This window comes from Coptis chinensis, chromosome 6 (genome assembly GCF_015680905.1).
Source record: "Coptis chinensis isolate HL-2020 chromosome 6, ASM1568090v1, whole genome shotgun sequence".
NCBI classification, from domain to species: domain Eukaryota; kingdom Viridiplantae; phylum Streptophyta; class Magnoliopsida; order Ranunculales; family Ranunculaceae; genus Coptis; species Coptis chinensis.
Window position 1 is genome coordinate 11,962,145 of NC_141461.1, and position 26,509 is coordinate 11,988,653.

Below are 26,509 nucleotides of genomic sequence, written 5' to 3' on the forward strand. Positions count from 1 at the left end.
TCATAGACAAGTCCCTAACGGAAAAATAGATTTGATCCCTAGCATGCATGGCTCACTAAAGAACTCATACATGCTAGCAAGTGAAACCAAACAATGACTTATCTCTAAGCTCATTGATTGATTTCTAACTAAACTCTACACCAACTACCATTTTGGGGTAGGATGTAGAGTTAGTTGTTCTTCCTAAACCTACCAAACCAACAATTGGTTTACCCTCACATGAGTTAGACTAACTCCCCAAAAGGGAAGTTAGCTCATGATCCTTGGGACAAGGACTTATGAACTAATAAAAAAAAACTCAAAAGAGAAAGAGAGAGAGAGAGAGAGAGAGAAGAAAATCCACAACCAAACTCACTTCTATTCTTTCCTAGAAGAACAAGTGTTCCTCCATTAAAACTATTACAAGCTTTTTTAATAATATCAAAACTAAAAACTCATTTTCACTAAGGAACTAAAATAATGTCATGTGAGGAAAATAAGTCAAGGGAGTAATTGGAGTGTCCCCACATTTGTCTAATTTCTTCTCCATTTGAGAGAAATCTCATTTCCTCCCACGTGAATTATCAAACCACATTGATTCATTTTTATCTACCACATTAAAACAAAGTGACACCTTGCCTTTTTTTTCACTATTAACACCTAATCTAATTTATTACATGCAAGGTGTCAACTTTGCACCAATAATTTGTTATCTTTGTCTTGACATGCTCCATGATTGATGACTCATCCAATCTTGTGGCCCCAAGATAGTGGGTCCATGTGCAGTCGATCCGATGGCCCGGTATTTTGGGCAGTTTTACAACTTCCGCCTATGCGTAGAATTCATCGCCCGATTGTCCGAAAGAAAGCTCTCTCTTGTGATTCGAGTCCCGGTTCGAGAGGTAGGAGCTTTGAAAGTTTGATGCTTCTACGTGGATTTGGGAGAATTCATATATACGCGCCGTTCCTCGTGCTTTATCAGCAGTTTAACCAATATTTCCATGTTTCTCGCAAATACCGCAAAAGTATGAAAACATATTTATTTCATGATTATTAAACACATAATGAACCAAATTTATATGTCTCAATGGGGTTTCATAATACACTTTTGGGTGCTTATCACACTACCCCCAAAGACTTTGCTTGTCCTCAAGCAAAGAAGAGACACTAAAATAGATAAGTGGCCAAAATGTGTAGTCCTAAACTAATTCTCGTTTAGCAGAGTCGCGATTGCATTGACCATATGCAACAAGGCCTTAAACCACTAGGAATTCCCTAGTGGACGAAGTTATAGCCTCGTGAGAGTTTTTCTTAAAAAGATACTCACAAACTTCATTTATACTACAACGACTCAAATGATTTAAACTTGTTTCCTAAATTAATCTCAGATATCCATACATCTCCTTAGCAGGGAACGAGGATTTATTTATTTGAAACTCAAGTTAATATGTATTCAATAATTAAAACATCTACATATGATTATTCATGCAGTGAACTTTTCATTGAAATATACTAGCAGGGTTGTTTCTGGATCCTTGGAGAGCATACCTAAATGGGTTCTCACAGGTATGTGTTGAAACACATATTCACTCAAAATTTTTCCACTCAGGTTTTGTTAACTCCAGTGTGCAGTGGGCACACGTTTCCTTACATCTCAATGACAGTCAGAGGAGCCGATGTCGATCAATCACGTCTACTACTTATTATCACACCACCCTACTCCTAATTGAGCTAGAGGTCTTTATTAGGTATTGTGGGGCTTAGGTGATAGTGTACAAGAAAATGGAAATGGATAATCAAAATTTACGAGTATGAGAGAATAGGGTCTTCATATATTTACACTAGAGAAATCCTTGTTTCCTTTCCTTCTTCTCTTTTAACCGAACCTTTTTCCAACCTTGATACTAAAGATTTTTTTTTTTTTTTTTTTTTTTTTTTTTTTTTTAAAGCTTAAGAACATGATTCTATTTTCCTTTCTTGAAGCAAGTAACTGACTTATATTTAGGACAAGTCTTTCTCTTTATTCTTCCACATTTCATCCTATTTCTCATACTCATCACTTAGGTAGGTTCTTTTATTTGGTTTAATAGATGGGTAAGGAATTTTTTGTGGTGAAAGTGAAAGGTTTGATGAAAGGTTCGATGGAGTGACTAGCGGTAATATTTGTAACAGGTAAGAATTTTTAGCTATGTCGATCCAAAGAAGGCCTAAATTCTCGCTTTAGGGTTGGTGGTGATCAAGTAAGTAGATGCATAATTTCCTCTAATCGGAAAAACTACTCCCCACTGTGTCATCACACACAAATCACTCATATCAAGGCTTTTGGTTAGATTCTCACAGGATTTATAGTTTAAGTAACTAACCGTTGGTTCGTAAACTTCTCGCTATGTACAATCAATGATACTCGATTACATGAATATTCATGAAAAGATGTATAAACTATTACGCAGCACGTTATTATCTAAAGTTTCTTAAAACAAATCCTAATTAGGATACTAATGTGAGATTTCTAGACAATTTTCATCATTGAAAAGGAAACAAGACTTTGTCACTAAAGTACAATTATTAATATGAAAAAAAACTATATATAGGCTACAAGATGCCTAATTTTTGCTATAGGTTTAAAGCACCCCCAAACAGAATGATGCTTAGTCCTCGAAGGATCAATAATTAAAGAGAGAAAGTACCTGAGAACCGTGAGCAAAATTAGGGCTAGATTCTTTGGAAGAGAGGTTGGAGATCATAATATATTATTCAGAAAGAACAAGAAAATGTTCAATAGCACACTAAACATAGCACACGATAAAATAAACCACAGCATACGAAACATGAAAAACAATAGCACACCAAATAGAAGGTTTAGCTAGATATATGTACAATGGCAAACTCAAGTTTACCATCCAACAGACGTGAAGGTTCAAGGCCCTCTTTAAGGAAATGCATTTCCTTAGCATCACGCCAATAGATAATAGTCCGCCAAATTTCTGCCCATTCTTTGTCTCCGATTCCCTCAAATTGGTCTTCATCTTTTCGTCCTTTGGGTAACATCGAACATGCCTCGTGTATCGGCGGGACGCTTCCATTGACAAAACCTCAATGAGCGAATGATTTCGCTTTGGGCACATGGAATCCACCTTGACCTGACCATGAAAAGTAGCCGCAAACCGTGGGAAATGTGTCTTCATGATTCGCAAGCGGTGTGACCGGTAAAAGTATATACTTATCCCTGAAAAGTGCGCGAGCTCGTTTCAGTCGGAGACAACACAACCTAAAATGTTAAATAAAGCATGACCCCTCGAAGCTAGTGTAATCTGAACGACTTAAAGCGCCTCATTGGCAGTAGAGAAATGCCAATCTCCCATAATGTTCAGGAGTACAAATAACATTGCAGTCCCCATGTTCATGGTCATGCTTGCTAATGGAATGGTGATGTTGCGCCATGGTACATGGCCATCTCCTTCTCGTTTGATCTCAAGACCATCACCATAAGAGTCGCGAAATGCTTGCCACTTAAAAGAACGGTAAGAATTATGATAGATGTAATGCCAAGATGCAGCAGGTTCGTGATATGGAAGGTCCAAAGTTAAAGCAAGTTGTTGTTCAGAAAAGATATGAGGTGTGTCACCAACTCGGATTGTGAATCCGTCTAAGTAGAAACCATGCGCATGGTTGAATGTTGGTGTGTCATCCATATTAGCATAAAAGTATGCAGCCAAACTAGGAGAATAAGTTTGGTCAGGTTGAAGAATTAGGGAAGACCACCCAATGTTTGTGATGTAATCATGGAAGAGATGGCCATAGGCATTGGAATCCATCATAGACTGAAAGGATTGCTCAGGAATGATTTTGGGAGGGACCATGGATGATGAAGATGCTGTGTTTGATGAAGATGCCATAGTGGATGAAGTAATAAACTAGGTACGGCAACTGGATGGAAAAATGAGTATGTAAGAAAATAGACCCTCCTGTAGCTTCCCGCTTTTTCGCCCTTAAAGTTTCCCAGTCCTAACTTTTGGTACCTGGAAGTGGAACGAAAAATTTGTGAGATTACAGGTCTATTTCGAGGAAAAAAACAAAAAAAAAAAAAAAAAAAACATAAACGAACGAAAAGTGAATGAAGGAAGAGAATGCGGGTTCCCCCTTGATGCAACTTCCGATCTGTAGCACAAGTTCTATGGCTTTAGAACAGCAGCGGCGCCATTTGATATATGCTTGGACACTACTTAGAGTTTTAAACTCTCTAAATTGGTGAAAAAGCAATCAATGTTCCTTACTCACGATCTTCGTTTCGTAGAGTTGGAATAAAGATTCGAACTAAACTAAAGCTTAGAACAACTACAAATTGGAATTTACAATAAGGGAACTAAAGAGTAAGGAGTAATTATTAATGCTAGATTTTTTTTTCCTTCCTATTAATAAAAACATTAAAATGAAAACATGCACTTAATACCGAAATGGAAATTTGAAAGAGAAATTGGAGAGTTAATCCTCCTCATGTGAACTACCATTAGTGTTGATTTGAAATAGGTTTTGATTCTTCCTAAACTCATAGACAAGTCCCTAACGGAAAAATAGATTTGATCCCTAGCATGCATGGCTCACTAAAGAACTCATACATGCTAGCAAGTGAAACCAAACAATGACTTATCTCTAAGCTCATTTATTGATTTCTAACTAAACTCTACACCAACTACCATTTTGGGGTAGGATGTAGAGTTAGTTGTTCTTCCTAAACCTACCAAACCAACAATTGGTTTACCCTCACATGAGTTAGACTAACTCCCCAAAAGGGAAGTTAGCTCATGATCCTTGGGACAAGGACTTATGAACTAATAAAAAAAAACTCAAAAAGAGAAAAAAGAGAGAGAGAGAGAGAGAGAGAGAGAGAGAGAAGAAAATCCACAACCAAACTCACTTCTATTCTTTCCTAGAAGAACAAGTGTTCCTCCATTAAAACTATTACAAGCTTTTTTAATAATATCAAAACTAAAAACTCATTTTCACTAAGGAACTAAAATAATGTCATGTGAGGAAAATAAGTCAAGGGAGTAATTGGAGTGTCCCCACATTTGTCTAATTTCTTCTCCATTTGAGAGAAATCTCATTTCCTCCCACGTGAATTATCAAACCACATTGATTCATTTTTATCTACCACATTAAAACAAAGTGACACCTTGCCTTTTTTTCACTATTAACACTTAATCTAATTTATTACATACAAGGTGTCAACTTTGCACCAATAATTTGTTATCTTTGTCTTGACATGCTCCATGATTGATGACTCATCCAATCTTGTGGCCCCGCATAGTGGGTCCATGTGCAGTCTAGTGGCAGTCCGGTATTTTGGGCAGTTTTACAACTTCCCGCCTATGCGTAGAATTCATCGCCCTGATTGTCTGAGCAGCTCTCTTGTCGCATTCGGAGTCCTGGTTCGAGAGGTAGGAGCTTTGAAAGTTTGATGCTTCTACGTGGATTTGGGAGAATTCATATATACGCCGTTCCTCGTGCTTTATTGCATGTTTAACCAATATTTCCATGTTTACTGCAAATACCTGCAAAAGTATGAAAACATATTTATTTTATGATTATTAAACACATAATGAACCAAATTTATATGTCTCAATGGGGTTTCATAATACACTTTTGGGTGCTTATCAATTCTCAACCCTTGTCTTCTACTTTTTAAATGTCTCAAAAACTTCATCCTTGGACTTCAAGATATATACCCACACATAGTGTGTATAATCATCGATGAAAGAGACATAATACCGGTTACCTCCCTTAGAAGCCACTCTAGAGGGTCCCCAAACATCCGTATTCACATAATCCAGGGCGCCTCTTGTTTTGTGCTTGCTTGTACCGAACTTGACTCTGCACTACTTGCCATAGACATAATGCTCGCAGAATTCCATACTTGGTTCATTAAGTCTTTTAGTAGCCCTCGCTTGCACAACTCAGACAATCCATTTTGGCTCATATGCCCAAGGCGCATATGCCATAATTTTGTGCACTCAGAATCATCACCACATGTACCCATTGCTACATCGCCTATCACTGTACTACCCAACAAAGTATACAAGTTTTCATGTCTTTGACCCTTCATAATGACTAAAGAGCCACTAAGGATCTTTAGGACTCCACCATTTCCCACAAACTTGTGGCCTTTGGAATCTAAGGTACCAAGAGAAATAAGGTTCTTCTTTAGCTCAGGAACATGCATCACATCGGTTAAAGTCCTCATTACACCATCATGCATTTTGACCCGTATAGTTCTTACCGTCTTACAAGCAACATCATTACCTATTAAGATGAAACCTCCACTCAAGTTCTCATAGGTAGAAAACCACTTCCTATTTGGACACATGTGGTAGGAACACCCGGAATCAAGAATCCACTTTTCGATCATGTGGTCGTCTTGTGTAGACACCGAAAGACCTACATCATCCCCATCGAAGTCGGAAGCAAGACTTGCTTCACTAACATGCTCATTCTCAAACTTACCACTCATCTTGTTACTATTTTTCGGGCTAGGGCAATCACATAGATAATGCCCCTTTTCTTTGCAATTGTAGCACCGTACATGTTTTAAAGGCTTCTTCGAACTACCCTTCCACTTGCTTGTGGAAGTCATCTCATTCGACATCACCCCCGCCGTCTTTTCTTTTGCTTCTTTATCAAACTTCTCTACTTCAAATCTAGCATTTGACATCTTGGGAGCCTTTTTTCAAGTCACACACAATAACAAAAAAAATAATATCTCACTCAGGAATTTTATCGAACACCTTGTCTACGCAAATTTTGAGCACTATGGTTCTTCACCAAAACTAAAAATCCTAGGTCATATACCCCATTCCAATACCAATTGTTGTGGATAAATCAATGCGAAAACAACGTTATCCACAGCAAATAGATCAACCCTACACAAGGATTGATCCTTCTCTCTAGACAAGACTTCAACACCCTCCAAGTCCTATCCCAATGCTTCTCATTAACAATTTAACAAGCAAATAAAGTAAAGATAATAATGCAAAAGAGAACCAACCTTGTAGATAAATCACTGTGGAAACAACATTATCCACAGCAAATAGATCAACCCTACATAAGGATTGATCTTTCTCTCTAGACAAGACTTCAACACCCTCCAAGTACTATCCCAATGCTTCTCATTAACAATTTAACAAGCATATAAAGTAAAGATAATAATGCAAAAGTGAACCAACTACAAGACAATAATATATCATGGTTCGGCAATTTGCCTACGTCCATACTGGCGAGTTCCAAGCTTTACTAGATGTCCAGAGTAACATATTACAAGAGCTCCCAATTCACTCACAAAGAATGAACACTCAACTCACTAAGAATTTCTCTCTTACAATCTCTCTCTCTCTTTCTTTTGGTTAGGTTAAGTTTTTACAAAAAAAACTTATATTTATACTGTTTCTGAAAACTTTCAAACAAAATAAAATCTTTGAAAACGGTGGAGGGTAGCGCTAACTAACAACCTGAAAGTCGTCAAAGAGAGGAGGCGTCAGGCTTTGTCCGAGGCATACATAGAGCAGAACGCTTTAACACCAAGGAGAGAAAAACGTCTTTTTTCTCTACAGAGTATGCTTTTATTTATATGGATGGAAGTGTATATTACAAGGGGAGATAGAGAGAGCACTCTTAGCAAACTAGAAAGAAAATTGAAAGGTAAAATATTGGATGTCCTCAACAAGGGTGAGGTATCCCTTTTATACTAGTCGGAACTCAAAATATAATTTGGAGTCCGCACAGGAAGTGGCTACATGTGCTTCAATAGTTGCAGTCGACTGGGCCACCTTGACAAAGCATACTTGTCTTTTACTTCTGTCTTCAAAGGATAAGAATCCTTTTGATACTTTATTCCATTACCTTTTGACTTTAAAGAAAAGAAAAAGGTGAAATGTCCCTTTCATGGGTCCTTCTTGGATAAAGTAGAAAGAATACAGCTGTTGATTCAATTTCTGGTCCTTAATTTGGGGCCACGATTAATCCGCCATTATCTTTGAGTCGTAGATTCTCAAAGAACTTGGATCAGGATGTCATTATCCACATCTTCTAGTTCTGACTCAGAGGAAAGGTTCCCAAGATGATTAAGATACTCATAAGGACCTTCTTCATCTATTAATTTGAGGATCTCCATAGCTGTTGGACTAAGAGCCAAAGAGCTAATCCTGTTGAATTGCTCAAAGAATTTGGTTCTATTAGAATTGTCCAAGGATTCTGTAAGGATTATAAATCTATCAGATTCAGACAGAAAAGTAAACTTTGGATACTTTTGTGCTGAATTAGATTTGATAAACCATTTAATCTGATGAAGACCAATAGCACGGATTTCGGCCATTTCTCTGATCCTGTCTTCTGCTGTAATTATATGAAATTTCTCCTTAGATTCCGAAAGAGAAATGACTCTTGATATGTCATCAAAAGGTCTCTGTTTATGGATTCGGACCAAAAATACTGCAGGATAAGTTTCATCTTCTGTATATTCAGGACAAGCTGTAATAAATTCACAGTAAATAGTTCCACGCCATTTTATCATAGTATTTTCTATGGCCTGAACCAACGGTGAAGGCAGGAATGTTCTGTCATTAGTTCCTGCTTCCAAAGATACTTCTGTACTGATGGTTATGGATTTAATAAATCCCATCTCTAGTAATTCATCAATTAAAAACATATCTTCAGGACCAAAATATTGCCAAAATGTGGCAGGAAGGAAGATATGAAGACTAGGATGTATACTGTGAGTGCCTTCAGTAATATGGGCAATACCTTTTATAATCAAAGGGCAAGAACCCAAAACTATTGAATTCCAATTATTAATCCATTTCTGAAAATGTGAAGGAGGAAGATTTTGGATTAATTCAGGTAAAGGTGCTGGAAGGGAAATTTTGGCTTTATTCCAAAAATATTCTGAAAAGTCTTTGGAGAGAATACTCCAAGACACACAATCAAGGGATCTTTTTGAACTATTGGTTTTATTAAACTGAAACCAAGGCTTGATTGAGTTCTCGTTGCTTGCTAAAATATTTAGCGTTGATTTTAAGAACTGGATAAGATCTTTTTATTATCCGATCAAATGTATTGATAACATTGTCCAAAATGGACTTCAAAGTCGCGGAAGCTTTTGATGTGTAAAGAACTTATGTCGGTTATCATAGACATAAGGTAACTCTAGATTATCAAATCGTACTTTTCTTTTACCAGTACTTTTAGACTCTCTAGAAAAATTATGCGAAGAACTCGCATAAGTGCTGAAATATTCAGACTCCAAGGTTTCACCCTTGTTGATGCTGTTAGAAATACCAACAGACTCCTGGGAATGATCCCAGTTAAGGAGGCCTAAATTGTCCTCAAGAATGTCGATAAACTCAACATTAGCAGTATCCTGAAAGGATTCAGAGTCCTTTAATGGTTGCTCTGTGTGCTGTCCATATAATGGATTCTCCAATGAACCAAATTAGAGCATCTTTGGATTCGTAAAAGACATTCAATTATGCCTTAGATGTACAGGGATATAATCCGGGAGAAATATTCTCTGAATAATGAAGAGTATATTATTTCCAAAATATTTGGATACTCATAAAGCCTTTGTTTGTGAATTATATTTCACAATCTTGGATCTTCCCCCGCTCGCAAAGAAGAAGAGATAAATTCAAGACCAACCGATGATCCTCAAAGTTAGTGTAAATACCATAATTGTCAATTTTATTTATAGGCATAATGGTATTTAAGAAAGGGGGGTTCAAAGATAATTTTTGGGTAAGGTCTTTAATTAATAGAAAAGATAGAGGTATATTAACCTCATTCTTAATAATATTAACCTTAGTAAGCTTATCTTTGAATAGCAATTTTACTACCACTAGCATCGGTCATAGTTTGAGTAGTAGTTTCAAAATATTTTGGTGGAATTAATCCTTCTTGGATGCAATTCATATCTGCACCACTATCGACAAGAGCAATATAATTATTCAAAATATATTCTTTGTCAATAATCAAGGTTATAAAAATATTCCATTTCCTAGAAAGTATAGAGGAAGTGAAACTGCAGTGTTGGAAGTTAGTGTCTTCCTTGAAATAGTGTTTCTCTATTTGAAACACTCTTTGCTTTAAATGAAGAATCTCTTTGTTGAGATTCTGGATTTTATCATTGAGATTCTGGGTGACTAGAGACTTTGAGGAACTAGGTTTATCTTTTCCTAGGCGATCAAAAACCTCTTTAAGATTATACCCTTCCGTAGGATCAACAATGTTGTCCTTAACTGTTTTAAAGCAAGTTTTAATTAACTTTAGCTTAGTGTCAAGGTCAGTAATAGAGTCGATAAGCTCTAGGACAGACTGTTGTTCTGAGGTCAGAACATTAATAGCTAACCCATTCATCTGTAAAATAGCTCGCATGCTATCACATTTAGATTGCAACATGTTACACTGACATGGTGCTTCATTCTCTGAAGTACTATAGTAAGGATCTTCTGATTTATTATCAGATTCAGAAGAACTAGTATTAAGTAAGATTTTACTTAATTGTAATTTAAGATCTTCATCAATCTCTAGATTATTGATCTTCTGTTTAGTATAGCACTGGTTGGCATAATGACCAATTTTTCCACATTTTAAACAAGTAATATTACTTTTATGGTGTGGATCTTTATAAAAATCTTTATTAGGTTTCCAATTTTTATTGGAACTCCTTTTATGTTTTCGAGAATATATTCTCTTACTGTTTTTCTGGGTTTTTCGGGAAGAAATTTTCTTCTTTCTTTGAGAAGGAATATCATAAGCAAATTGCTCACAAAATTCTCCTAGCTCTTGTTTACCAGAAAGATTCTGTTTTTTAAGCTGATGCTGTAGCTTAAGATCATTGCATAGGCTAAGACCTTCTTGAATGACCTGACTAATGAGACTCCCATAAGTATGAGACTCATAAGAAATATTAGATCCTCCATTAAGATCTCTGAGCTTTTTCCTAACCTTTTCTGCAAAGAAGTTAGGGAGACCATCAATAAATTTAGATTTCCAATGCTCACTATTAGCATCATGTAATTGTAGGACTTTGGCAAGGAAGACATCCTTATACCACCTAAAATGAGATAGAGTAGGACATCTAAGATTTTGCAGCATCTCTCTATTCTTTTCAGCCGACAAACCTTCTGGTCCAATAAAATGATGGACAATAGTTAGGCAAAGAGTGTAGACTGCGTCAGAAATAGATATATTCTGATTAGCTTCGGAACTAAACTCCACTTTGGTAGAGTTATAGATTTCATCTCTTTGCTCATGAGTGAGAACATTATCCCACCAACCTTTAAGAATACCTACAAATCCATGGGAAATAAACCTGCAGACATCTGCATCTGTATTTCCATGGGCTTTGCAAACACTCGCGATACATGAGCATCTCCTCGCGTGCAGTGATAAACTGATAGTCGATTTAGCATCAATATTCCAAGTGTAAATAGTCTTAGCTTGATAAGACACTTGGTCATTAAAATAGGCTTCTTCATAAAGAATATCCCGAGGAGTGGGTCTAGGATAATAATTCTCGCTATGACCTATATGACTCACTTTCTCACAGATTCGTTCATAAGTTATTTTATTCAGATTAGAGAAGTTTAAATTTGCTTCAATATCCAAAATTTCATTTGGATTAATATCATCTTCAGAGTTAGATTCTTGAGAAAGAATATTAAGATTTAATTTACTTAATTGGGTGTATAATTTCTCAATAAAAATCATTTTGGATGAAGACCGATCCGGTTTGAAATTGGGAATATCCACAGAGGTGAATAGATGGTCTAATATGACTAAAAGAACTGTTTTGTTTTAAAGAAGTATTCTTTAAAGGTTCTTTATCCTTATTAGGATCAATCCTAGGGGTATGTTTAAGGATATTTTCAGTATTATTCTCAATTCTGATTAATTGAGCTCCAATAGTTTGTAAACACAAATTTGTATAATTATTCTGTTTACAAATTTTATTAATATCCTCCATCCCCATTTGCATTTGTGGGCTTCTTCTTGGGTGGGCTTGATATAAGCCCGCATCTCCGTGACTATCTTTTCTTCAAAGGTGTTGTTGGAGGATGAATAGCTGTCATCTCCTTTTCATCAGTAGTAGTCCATTTTTTCTGATGAAATTCTAACACACCAATATAATTATGCACCGGAGTAAAATTACATTTAGTAGTGATCTCCTCCTTGACAATGGGTGGAATAATAATCCTTTCCTGTTCTTGAATTACCTCTTTATTAGGTAACTTATTTTCCTTTTTAATTAAGGTATTTTCCTTAGGTGAATCTATTTTTACCTCGGCCATAAGCCTAGCCTCTTGTTTGGCTTTAAGAAAATCACTGATATCTTTTCTCAGAGTTGCACGCTCAACTCTGCCATTCAGAATTTTATGATTCTGATACTCTAAGCAAAACCATTTTGTCAGAGGAGTACAATTCCTCTGATGATAATCATAATAATCATCATAAGGTCTAAGCATAGGTTTCAATTATGTAGGAGTAAAATATTTACTCAACTCTTCATATTTTAATTTATAAAATTGATAAGTTTCATAAGGTGTATAATCCATTTATAAAACAAAATCCATTTCTGACGCTGTGGGAGATTCCCTAGCTTGCTGTGTATAAATACCATGTGGTATTTGTTGATTAGAGATAATGGATCTCTTCTACGATTGATTGTATCAGGTTGTAGATTCAGTTTCAAACCAATGCCTAGAAGATTGTGGTATATAGAGATCTTGTAAGTAAGAGGACCTCAAAGACAAACTTCTACCAACAAAAGGTTTCTTAAAGTTCAATATAACTTCACCTTCATTTGTTTGGACTATCCGGTCTAAATCATTATTAATGATTGGCTGTGGTTGAACAAATAAGTTTCGAAAATCCATGATTCTCGAAATTGAATCTCACTCCAAGGAATCATCCCGGTGTTGCTACACTAGAAGTTAAAAGATTTGTGTCTATTAACACAGTCTTACCCGTGTAGTTTTATGCATTACTTTAGGTGTTAAAGTCCTCAGAACACCTTGTAGTGAATTCTCGTAAGTAATTCCTATCACTTCAGATCCGTAAAAGTTATAACCTTTAGCCTGAATTTGTAATGATCTGAGAATCATAAAGATTTCTATCCGATAAAGCTAAACTTAAATTAGGATAGACATCAAAATAGATCGGGTCCATGACAAAGACTAGTCTCTACCGCTCCCATAAGGGACGGTAAATAGTCGAGACACCTAGCATCTCTCGAAAGTGTTGCTTGAATACAAGCATTCATACCCAAAAGGGTCAATGGTCCGAAAGCAACCTCAGATAGGCCTATGTGAATAAATTTATAATTTTTCACATGGTGATATAAATCACGAGGACTTAAAAGATTTAAATTATTACTTATGGAATTTAAACTAATAGTTTGTTCCATAGTTTTACCGCAATTTTATCGGGTCAATTTTTCAATCCGGTTACCATATCTATATATGGTTTTGGGATCCATATTAGGGATCGCCCATTTATTCATTTTGTCCCGCGGTGTCGAGATCATACTCGATTAATTTCGTGTTCTTAATTGAACTCGGATCATCATTATTTGATGATTGTGCCATGGGGTTGAGGTGTTAGTGCAAAACAGGTAGAGTATAATGAATTATAACTATACTAAACAAGATAAAAACTATTCTTGATGTAATCATTGACACATCGTCTTCTTCTCCAAATATTATAAAAAAGATAATCAAAATCAAGTCTTTAGTGCTTATATTAAGTAAAACCACGCCTCATCAACGCTTTTACGGGAGCAAACGCCTAAACGCATTTCTTGCTAAACGGCACAAAGATATACCCTACGCGACTTTGGTGACGTCCCAGAGTTACCAATATAAACGTAAAGAAACAATAATGACCTCTTGCTAAGCAAATAGTCTTATTTCAACAAGAATAAAATTAAGTAATCTTAACTTCATCTCTAATAAGATACTATTCATAATAATGGGAAAGAAGAGTCACCGGTATTTTTAGGATCCAAAGGACATTCTTGTGGTCGGAAAACCGAGCCTTTAAGCAAGTAGTCCTAAAGAGTAACCCTCACACCTTTTTCCTTAATCATACTTATATCTCTTACTTACATCTTTTCTTAGGAAATCATACAATTAAATATAATTGTAAAACATTTCCTCACCGTTATGCACTAACCTCAAGTTAAGCTGCCATGGCTCTGATACCAAATAAAAAAGAAAAAGAGATCGTAAAAACACGATTGACACGCGAAGAAGAAGATCACAAAGAAAAACACTTGATTAAACTGAACTTTTATTTATATGGATGGAAGTGTATATTACAAGGGGAGATAGAGTTTTATATATATATATATATATATATATATTTTTTTTTGGGTTATGTTTTTGAAGTTTATTGGTATGCATGTGTTTATATATAAGAAAAGCAATTAAAAATGTGGTTACCATCATCGGTTTCTTAAAACCGTGGACAAGTAATATGTATTATACTTCATTCTCTTCTACATTTCTCGGTGTCTTGCTTTTTAATCTCTACGGAACAATGCCTAAAATATATATTTTTTTTTTTTTCGCCAAATCGAATATGATTCCTCTCATAGCCAAGTTTTGCCTTTTGAATAACTACCGATTGCCTTCAAAGACTCTTGAGACATTTAGTAAAGTAACTAGTTGCCAATCTTATACATGCCTTTGTTGTAAACTTTGTTGAAATTGCAATTATATTATCTGAATATCACCCCCGCTTTTTCAGTCCGTGATTCCTTTTAGCTAGATTCTCGTGATTTGTGTTAGAGTTTTCCAATGCCATCTTGAAGAGAAAACTGGAAGCTATCTTTCTTTGATGCTTCATGCGTTTGGTGCTCTACCAAATTTCCCCTATAATGTTTAGTTGTTTAATACCAAATTGATCATGTTGGCTATTTTCGTCCTTAATACTAGTGACCAAAGATCACCTAACTTTTAAAAGTAATGCCAGGGTGTTTCTCCTCGAGTTCTCAAATCCTTCCAACCACACTTTATTCCTATGTTTCCACAAGGCCAACTGTTAAATTACATGTTAGTGATGATACTAGGAGAGTTGTGACATTGATAATTGAGAGATACCAAGAAGAAAGAGAATGGAGAATAATATAGATTGATTGATTGATTGAAAGAGAGAGAGATTGATTAGGGTTAGAGTGATTGAATTGAATTGTAGTTATCTACCCAGAGTTACATATTTATACTAACTTACCTTAGGTGTGAAGTAACCCAAAGCATGAGAATGGAAACTACTAGATATGGAAAGTGTATATTAGAATATGGAAACTACTAGATATGGATGTCCACACTTATAGAAACGTGAGACTTTCCATATGTGACATATTCTAATATTGTATATTAGAATATGACATATTCTAATATACAATATTAGAATATGTCACATATGGAAAGTCTCACGTTTCTATAAGTGTGGACATCCATATCTAGTAGTTTCCATTATCATGCTTTGGGTAACTTCACACCTAAGGTAAGTTAGTATAAATATGTAACTCTGGGTAGAGAACTACAATTAAACTCAATCTCTCTCTCTCTCAATCAATCAATTTATATTATTCTCCATTGTCCTTCTTCTTGATATCTCTCAATTATCAATGTCACAACTCTCCTAGCATCACCACTAACATGCAATTTAATATGGTATCAGAGCGTCAGGTTCAAATCAAAGTTTAGTGGTATGTTAGGAGAGGAATCCATCATCAAAAAATCAAAATCAATATCAAAATCAATTTTTTTTCAATTTTCAATATTTAATTCAATTCAAGTTTCAATCTTTATCACAAGAAGAAGTATTCAAGATCTAGTGGTGTTCTCATTGATTCTATTCTTATGCTCTAGGATTATCGTTTCACCCGCACGCATGCGCCATTTAGTCTTTTTCATTGTCACTGCTTCACCGGGCATTGTTTCAAGGCACTTTTCAAGGTTTCACACGTCTCCTTATTCTCTTGGTTCGAAGTCAACATTCAAGTTCCGCAATCTCTCTGTTTCGAAATCTCGCTATAGGCGTGCCCGCGCTCAAGATGGGCCTTCGTCAAGGAGCACCTGCACCCTTCTCTCTGTATCACACACTTGGTATAGGCACGCCCGCGCCCTCCTCTCTATCTCTTGCACTAGCTGTTCAGTTTTGTTGCATGGGACACACGTGCTCGATTTAGTCTTGCTGCCTTTCGCCTCTTTACCTAAAACATATCAGGTCCAGTTTTTCATATTCTTCAGAAGTTTCTCCTCGTCTCAACTATAATGATTTGGTAGAATTCCTGATTATTGGTTGGTTGATAAGTTTTTTCCTTTATAAGGGTTTGACTCCCTTTCATGTCATGGCTCTAAGTTCTATGGTGTTTCACCAGCTTTCTGTTTTAGCCTTCTTATTGAGGAGCTTTTCATATGTTGCTGTTGTTGATGGTTCAGCTTTTCAGGTTTTGATTCCTTTTATGCCGCAGTGGTGCCAAGTACTCAGTTGCTTCATTGACTCTTACTATTTCTTGTTGAGCTCTTTGGCTGAAAAGCATAAGCTTTCAATTCATCTCTCAGGTTGCAGTCACATCATCACTACCTTATTCAGTTTTCATCAATCTCTTGGTTGCAGTCACATCATCACTGCACTATTCAGATTCATCTATCAGGTTGCAGTCATATCATAGGTGTTCTGTTTCCAGTTTGTGCCTGTGGTACAAATTCAGTTTTCAAGTTAGGCCATTGTCTACACCGACAGTTTCACTTTCCAGAACGTCTCATCTCAACAGTTGTTTGAGTTCTTCAACTAAAGGCAATTCTATGCGAAAGGGGGAGCTGTATTCTTATCTTTTCTTTCTTCCATTCAAACTGTTATTTGTAAGTATGCGGCATTCCAGCTTGAGGGGGAGTATTAGAATATGTCAATATTAGAATATGCCATATATGGAAAGTCCCACGTTTCTATAAGTGTGGACATCCATATCTAGTAGTTTTCATTCTCATGCTTTGGGTTACTTCACACCCAAGGTAAGTTAGTATAAATATGTAACTCTGGATAGAGAACTTCAATTCAACTCAAATACTCCAGCCCTAATCAATCTCTCTCTCTCTCTCAATCAATCAATCTATATTATTCTCCATAGTCCTTCTTCTTGGTATCTCTCAATTATCAATGTCACAACTCTCCTAGTATCACTACTAACATGCAATTTAACACCAACATGCCTCCCAATCTCGCAGCATTCCAATTTCCACAAGGTGTGATACTTATCCTTTTCACAGTCTTCATGGCTTGCTGTAACCTTTGAAACTGGCTTGGTCGCATAAAACTGTAAGTACAATAAGCACAATCCAATTATCTTCTAACATCCACACTGGTCTCCACTACCCAACGGATTTTCTTTAGCCAACACAACTAGCTCAACAATATAATCAACTCTTTACTTGGAAGCTAACTGTGCAGGCCTACATATAACTAAGATTAGTTGTATCAATTCTTAAATTATTTGTCCACATACAGACCCCCAATAAATCTATAGCTAGCTCAGAGAAATCCAAATGGAAGGACTCTATATAGTATATACGACTATACCAGTCCCATCCCTGGTTTGATGACCTTGTTCAAAAAAATTCACTTTTTTCTCCAACTCCCTTCTTGTACGAATAGCTAACAAAACCCCAGAGCGCCATACCTAGTTCGACAAAGCTTGCATTCTTTATAGCACGCAATTTTTATATATACTCAAGTGACAAGTCGATCTGTTAATATCACCACCTGAAGTGAAATCTAAGAATATATACCTCTCTAGCTAACTCGTTCCGTCGATTGGTCATCAGTTAATTTGTAACATTCTAAATCCTTGAGTAGGCCTTCAAATTCCAGTGTATGGCTTCTCTAACTTCCCCTTATACCAAGCCTTTGTGTTTGATTTGTATCTTCAAAAGGTTCCTGTATCTAAGTCTGTTGAGCTCGTAAGTAAGCACTCATATCCTTCACAAGGTTGCTTTCTGATCACATGAGCTTTTATGGTTATGGTGTTTGCCAAATTGATCTGGTAAAAGGGCTGAATCCTGGATTGTTTTATGATGCTTTGGAAGCCGACTAAGCAAAAATGTTATGCAACTTAAATTACACAGTAGACAAAATTAGAATCATTACTGGAGATAATATTACTTGCAGTGCAAGCAAAGGAGACGAGGCACTTCTGAATTTTCCTTCCATGGCTGCATATTACTCCCGTCACCAACTTAATGCTGGATTCGCGAACTCCACATAGAAGGCAACAATCAGCAATCAACATGATCCTATCTTTCAAGTCACTGAATGAGAAGCAGATGAGTTCATTTCAAATATTACTGGAGGAGTACGAGTCGCATGGTGCACAGTGTAAGAAGTCCAATTGTTGCATTGGATAGATGAAACTTCAATTGCTGGCCTAGAAACTATATTTGAATTTGTTGGCATACATATTGTTGTCTGATTTACATAACTGTTTGTCCATTCTGTTATTTTCAGAGACTGTATTACATTTGTTCTTGTATTGTCACTGGATCACTATTATTTGCAGTAGTGGTTTATTGTTCTTCTTCATTACAACTGGGTGTCAACGTACGTGGAGCACCCAGATGAATACTTTTATTTCTAAGCATATTGGATGACCACAAGAAAAAAATAAAATAAAATAATACTCCATCCGATGAAACTTTGCTGTTGTACAATCTTTGTGGTGCCTGAATAAAATGGAATGGCTGGAAAATAGTATACGATTATATTGGTTGGTTTAAATTGAATTTTGTTGCCGATTATGGCAAGGAGTAGCTGGCCGGCCTGGTGTTGCAGAAGAAGCAGAGCCTCTTCCTATGAATTGGATCTGACTATAAAATGCTGCTTGAATCAAGGAGAATATGTAGGAATGTTGAGAAAGTAATAGTTAATACTAATTTAGCAATATAAATTCATGCAAATATATGGCTCATCAGACCATGAATAGCGATAGCAAAATTTGGAGATACAGGTATTGACATTTTCCTGGTAAAAATTTCTTTTGCGGAACCCACTATGCAATAGACTCAATACACCCAAAAAAAAGCTAAAAACACAAGATATTTGAAATAACAATGCAACTACCAAAAAAAATGCCAAAAAGCGGTTGGTCATTAGAATATAGTAGTTTTAACCAACGAAATCTCTCCTAAAATTTAGCAAATGCTGTTAAACAGAATTTGAAGTGTTCTAAATTGAGGATAGGAGATAACTATAAAATAGGTTTCATTTTATCATCATCATTAAACCACACCTTTTACTTCAAGGTTGGAATAAATGATGGCCTTGAACAAGAACTCTGTCTATGTATGTTTTACATGTTTACTTATTTTCTCTTTTAACTTTACTTCGAGGGGTGCAACTGAAGATCCATCTACAGCCCAAAAGATGATTCATCAACGGCGGCTCCTGGAGCGGTGGCTAATGGGAAGGTCGAGAGTAAATCGGTGAGTTTTGTTATAATCCAAATGAAAATCATTACTTTTTTTTCAAGTGACACAATCTACTTGCATTGGTATATATAATAGGTGATGCATGCTCTAACGTACAAGCCAATCAATTCTTAAACTTTGGTGTTAAATGTTGCACATAGGGATTGAGAGGTCAGAGGTGCAATGTTTTTCTTGGGTGATCCATTAAAATGTTTCATGTGCACTAATAATATATCACTGTCTCAACGTGCAAGACCTCTACTCACTCTTTCATGTTAATGGATACAAGTGCCAAGTAAACAAACTACAAAACTCACCCTTTATAAACAGTACTGATATTCGGAAGGGGGAAAGAACAGTTTACCGCTATTCTAGTACGTGTTAGTAATTACCTTGGTTCTTTTTAGCGTTTAAAGCCAAGTACATTCCATGCTGAAGTTGGTCTAGTACTCAAAGTTAGCTTGAATGGACACGATGCTAAGTTTACAAGCATTCAAAAAGCTGTTGATGCGGTTCCACCAAATTGCCGTTCGAAGACGTTGATCACCATTGGCCCAGGGACGTACAGGTTAGAGTCTCATTACATTATCCTTTGATAGCTGCTAGTAAATTTACAGTTTTAGATTGAGAAAATATGTTGTTATAATTTTAGATTGGAAAAAAGTCAAAAAACAAATGCTGGAACCTAGTTCTGTACGCATGAGACTTTGTACGATGTGTAATGCTAGTGTATACACCCACATATGTTCGCACTTTTGGGGCTACAAATACATGCACTTTCCAAGATATATATACTTCACACAACTCTAAGTAATCACTAGATATGAAATTTGATGTCCTATTATTATTAGTTAAAATATTTTACTTCTAAAATTTGATTTATTTTTGTCTTTCCTCATTCACTGCCGGTAGGGAAAAGGTAATAGTCGATAGAACCAAGTCCAATGTAATATTTCAAGGTCAAGGATATCAGACAACCATCATCGCCTGGAATGATACAGCATTGTCTGCCAAAGGAACAACAAGTAGCCACACAGTAGGGATCTTTGCATCAAACTTTACTGCTTACGATATCAGTTTCAAGGTATATAAAATTAATTGATTATACCATCTAATACAAATAAGATAGTATCTTCATTGATGAAATTTTTGTTCGTCGACCAAACTTACGTTGGTTTTTATGCACTTTTCTCATTTGAGAAGAATACTGCTCCTCCTCCTGATGGTGTTAGAAAGGGAGCACAAGCAGTTGCTGTCAATATTGAAGCAGATCAGGCAGCCTTTTATAGATGTGGGTTTTATGGTATACAAGATACTGTCTTGGACAACAGAGGGAAGCACTATTACAAAGATTGTTTCATTGAAGGAGCGACTGACTTTATATTTGGTGATGCTAGATCGCTTTTTGAGGTACGCAGTAGAGTTTTATTTCTGACCTTAGGGTTATATATGTAGACCCCTAAGCTAACACATTCCTCAACCCAGTTAATTAAATCTTGATATCCTGCACTAGGCACTTACCCCTCATTTAGCTTGACGGCTTCCCTGGTTGATTTTAAGTGCCAGAAGTGAGTACGTTCAAATCATACCTGAATTGTATTATATCTCAGTCGGCTTTGCAATCTCTCGAAGACTTAAGACAACCATTAATAAATCCAAGTATATTTCCCATATATAAGGTTCCATTCTCATCTCTGACTAAGTGCACCTCCATATGCTGATATTTTTGTTTGAACAGGGTTGCACTCTAAACCTCATCTCTAGTGATCACCGCGGAATGATCACAGCCCAAGCAAGAGAATCGTTGGACAGTAACACAGGTTTTTCCTTTGTGAACTGTAAGATTATTGGAAAGGGCAATGCATGGCTTGGCAGAGCATATCGTGCTTATGCCACTGTTGTGTTCATCAATACGAACATGGCTAACATAATCGCCATGGATGGATGGAATGATATGGGTAAACCAACTTACCACCGGTATGTAAATTCACTACTTAAAGTGTCTTATAATTTCTAAGTCCATTGCTTAATTATGTTCGTAATGGTATTAAATCACTAATGCTCCAAATATTATGTTTTATTTGATTTTATGATAGGACTGTCTTCTTTGGTGAATATGGTTGCTCTGGACCTGGAGCCAACCGCAGTAAAAGGGTCTCATACAGTAAACAACTTAGCCTAGCTGAAGCACGTCCATTTATGAGCATATCGTTCATAGAAGGAGACAAATGGCTGCCTGTTCATACATGAATTTTTTATACGAAATAGTGTGTATCTGTACACCATTTTTCCCTATTTGGAACGAACGGACTGGATCCGTTCCTGTTAGGTCCGTCGCTAAGATATGAACAAATTTACTAATTCGGCAGTTTATTTTTAACTATTTTTGGCACACACCAAACAAGAGCGGTCCCCATCCGTTCCAATTTACCAAAATTCTGGTAGTGATATGTATACGCTGATGTTGTAGTCTATGCCTTCGTAATATTCAACAACAATATTATTTTGTATCGTTCATGGGCCAAATGGCTTCCTATTCATACATGATACCCTTTTTTATGCATAATTGTTCGTATACACTGATGCGTTAACCTATGCCTTTGTCATGTTCAACAACATGATTACTTCGATCTTCAAAATTTGGACGCCCACAAATAGCAAATGTCCAAATTTTGTTGACGTATTGAACAGTAGTAATTGTAATTGTATCCTCTTACTAATGAAGATTATACAGTTCCATGAGTTCTTTCAAATCATATTCTCTTAGAAGGGCCTTAAACATAGGATACCCTAGTTTAGAAAATATCTCTTTTGGTTTTGAAAAGTACTTTGCTGCTTGCCTTCGTAAAAAAAAAACAGAGACGCGCTCTTAACTTTGACAACTTAACCATCTTGAAAATCAAGGAAAGAAAAAGAGTATAAACGTCCCACCCAAAGTTGGAAATTCTTTATTTGTCTGATTGTATCTTATTTGTCTCCTATTTTTTCATAATTAGCCCAAAAAATTTACAAATATTGAAGACTCTGTGAAAGGTAAAAAAAATAAATAAAGATAAACACTCTACAAAGTGAAAGTTATTAACTGAAATAAAGAAGAAGATGTTAAGAATTACAAATTGATTTATGTCATATAAATGATTACACTTTTAGTTGCTTGCTTTGAGACCCTTTTCAAAATTCAAGCTAATGAACGAAACAATGCTACATTTAGAATTCAAGCATTGTGTATCTTAGTATCATACCAACAAGGGATTTGAGCCTGGACCTTCGACTTAGAGTGGAGAACCCCATGAACGTTAAAACAGAGTTTCATCGCTAAGGCAGACTTTGAGATTCTGTAGACAAATGATTATAAGGTAACTATATATAAACCTCATCCTAGGCTTTATACTTGTCTCTCACTCTTTAAATCTCTCATCCATGGCTTCCCCTTTTCTCAAAAACCCAAACTCCAAGCGTCTTATATACCTCTCCCCCACATCCAGTCTAGCAGCCCAAGGGCAATTTCGAGTCGTTTGTCATTCTCTAAATCAATATGTGGAAAGAAGACAGTTCCAGATTTTATTTTTTATTTTTTTTATTGGTAAGCCTGTTTTTAAATGAGATCAGTAACTCTTTGATGCCAGCGGGGTTTGAGCCCCAGACCTCTGTTATCATCACCCAAAAGTTTTACCGACTTTGCTAGATGTTGGGTCATGGTGGAGATGTATGTCGACTTCTACCATAACATGTTCAAAGAATGACTTCATTTGAAAGCAATTACTAGTACACCTTATCGTTGTGAGCTTTATAGGAACTATTCGGTTTCGTGGAATACAGGTAAAATGAATTCTCAGTAGACTTGGTTACTGGGACGGAAAGAATATTGGAAGAGATGTCCAAGGAAGAGTTGGAAGAATTAGGTCCTTCTGCAACGCCTTCTTATTGTTGACCCATGTTCATCCATTGATCATGTAACAAACATTTTCAAGTGCTTGGGAAAACAACAATTGCAAAATCTTGCTGAGCAACTCATTCGAGTGTTGAAATCAACTGAGATTAAAGAAAAAGATATATCTATTGGGAGATTTCACTAGAAAGTCATACCTCAATCTAGTTACTTTCTATCCCAAATAATTTCAATTTGGAGCTCACACCAAGGAAATCACCCACCCAAGACTTTAGTAGTTATCACAACAAACTCAACATAGCAAAACCACTAATATATCATCACAATTCATAGCAACAATAATTATGGAAGTAAATAATGCAAAGAGACACAAAGATTTAAAGTGGTTCGGTAAATGTTACCTACGTCCACACAAGAGCCGAGTTTCCTTTATAGTAAAGATTGGAGAGTTTACAAGAGGTAGCAAAAATCAAGAACAAGAGGCCTCATTCAAACCCTAGCTCAATAGAACTCCCACAATATCCAAGAAATGAATCTCTCAAAGTTGTCTCAAAACCTTATTCTATTTCAAACCCTAGCTCAATAGAAAAATGTGAGAAAATGGGCTTTAGGCCGAAATATAAAAAATCAGTGAAAATTTCGGAAAGCATGAGCGCGGGGTGCGTCTTGACCAAGACATGGGCGAGCGCGGGTCGCGCCCCTTCTTTGCTGACTTCCAGTGAATTTCTCACAGCATGAGCGCGGTGTGCCTCCTACAAGGCCAAATGGAGCGCAGGGTGCACCTCCTTCTCCAAACAGATCAAAAGTCGAGAATGCGGCATCGGACACCGGAGCAAAGCTTGACGGTTCCACAACCCAACAATATCATACTTCATCTGTGCATATGCCACATGGGGAAAATTTATAAGACGGAATATTATTTTGAGACGATGCATCAGAAGCTTGACGTGATACCTTCATTCAAATCGTACGAAGCTCTCATTGTGTATTTTTGTAGTTCAGAACAGATTAAAAAAGCTATTGATGTAGTTGACAAGATGTACACAGATATCAGATATGGTCGATGATTCTTTCAAATTCCTTTTACCTGCCGTTCAAAAAAATATTAAGAACCTCATAGAGTTTCGTGTGAATCTTGGAAAGTGTAAGGAGGGAAAAAAATACGTACGTGAAATCTAACCAAGACTTCAATGCCTTTCTCGAGTTTCTTTTGGAGTTGCAAAAATCCCTGCAGAGGGATGAAGCATAGACTTAAACGGCGAGAGTATCAGAATTGATTCAGAGGACCAGCCTTTTCTAATTTGGGTGATGGGCCATCTCAAGATATTATTATATCTCGATGTAAAGTATGCTTACACTGTTCTTGATCAAAATTTTCTCGGAATTTATGAGAACAATGATTTCAGGTATGGACTGCATTTGCTCAGAGCTATTGAAAAAGAGTTTAAGTTTTGCCCAAACCGGATTTGGCTTGATTATCTTCTTAGTGCTACTTGTTGACGGGCTCCTTACACTACCGCGACTTTTGGTGGGCAGGTTTTGGAAGATTATCCAAAAGCTGGGCTATCTTACACTACCGCGACTTGTTTGAGGAATGAGGAGGTACATATATATCATATGGCTTGTGGGGCAGCAAGAAGAGGCAGAGCAAATAATGAAGATTATACCTAGAGGCGCAGTGTTCTAAAAAACGCTAGGCGGCAGTTGGCAGTGGGAGAGCGCCTAGGCCTCCTAGGCAGTGCCTAAACAGGCTAGGCGCGGGAGGTTTTTTTGCTTAATATATATGGTAATATACACCTATACTACAAGAAATGAAGAAAATCATTTACTATAACTCAAAAAATAAACACAAACAAAAATACTTATTATAAAAATGCATAATAGTTGAAGAATATCGACTTCTTATAAAAACATACTCTTTGTTATAGTGGTATATTATTTACATTAGACTTTAGTCTTTTAAACTCATTCAAATCTTAAGCCTACACGGGCCTTTAATTTTCGACATTTAATCATTCAAAAAAAAAAAAAAAAACTTGCCTGGACCGTCTAGACCCGCCTAATCGGTCCGTCTAGACTTGCTTAGTTGGTCCACCGATTTTTTAAATGACTTGGGCCTAGGCGAGTCGGTTGGCACCACCTAGCACCTAGAGACCGCCTAGACCAATTTTTAGAACAGTGCCTAGAGTTAACGAATATGGCTTCATTCTTAGCTACCTATCTAGGGATGCTGGTAGAGACTCGGCTGGACTCTGTGTTTCTCATAAGCCTTGTTGACAATCCTCATTATTATTAATGTATGGACCCTAAATCTCTGTTTTACACAATCTACTCTTTTTCTCTTTCTCCATCTTCTTTTCCCACTGTTCTCTCCTCTTTTACCCTAGCGGCCTCCCTTTTTCTCCTCACCTTCTCCTTTTTATATTCTCCCCCCTCTCATCTGGGCTGCCCATCTGTCTTGTTATCCTACGACCCTCCTGCCGACTGTACGTCTGCCACGTCCGTGGACTAAGGTTCTGCGGTCTTGATTCGCTGCACCTCCGTGTCTTTACTTATGTTGCCTCCTATCCTCGTAACGCGGACCTAGTACATTCTTTCTATATTGTGCCACTACAAATGCCCTTCTCGACTCTGTGGTCCGTTAAAGGGATCCGGGTCGAAAAACCCCTTGTTGTTTCTCTTTCCACCACCCCTACTTTTTTTCTTGGTTTGCGTGCAAACTAGACTTCAATCATCACGCGCGTTTTCAGCCGTCCCTCGTTCCTCGCACTTCCACGTGTCTCGCACGGGCTGGGCTATCCAATTGACTCCTCGAGCTCCACAAAACCCCAATAATTATATTTTTACCCCTTCCCAATTTAAACCCCCCTCTCTCTCCCTCCTCATTTCGTTTCCACTCTCCTTTGCTTTCCACTGCTCTCTCCTTCACTCTTTTCCGATCAACCTCCAGTTTGCACGCACTCCATTGGTTTCTTAGCGGTTCTTTCCTCTTTTCGGACCTTTACTCTGGCATAACCACTCTCCTTGCCTCCTTCGATATGTTTTCTAGGCTTGCTTTATTTTTGTTCAAGCTAAATAGTAGGCTCTTTCCATATTCTGGGTCTGTCCCTCTGTTTTTCCGATG

At 36.8% G+C, this 26,509-nt stretch overlaps 1 protein-coding gene across 1 annotated transcript; it reads left to right on the top strand.

The window, feature by feature from the left end:
* Nucleotides 1-16,384: 16,384 nt before the first annotated feature.
* On the top strand, nt 16,385-22,011 carry LOC147491465 (putative pectinesterase 14). The gene is made up of 8 exons (XM_086567255.1): nt 16,385-16,483; nt 16,599-16,690; nt 19,433-19,511; nt 19,904-20,064; nt 20,409-20,580; nt 20,700-20,906; nt 21,235-21,473; nt 21,593-22,011. The coding sequence occupies exons 1-8, from the start codon at nt 16,385-16,387 to the stop codon at nt 21,744-21,746; spliced, it is 1,203 nt and encodes a 400-aa protein (XP_086423381.1). The 3' UTR covers nt 21,747-22,011.
* The last annotated feature ends 4,498 nt before the right edge of the window (nt 22,012-26,509 follow it).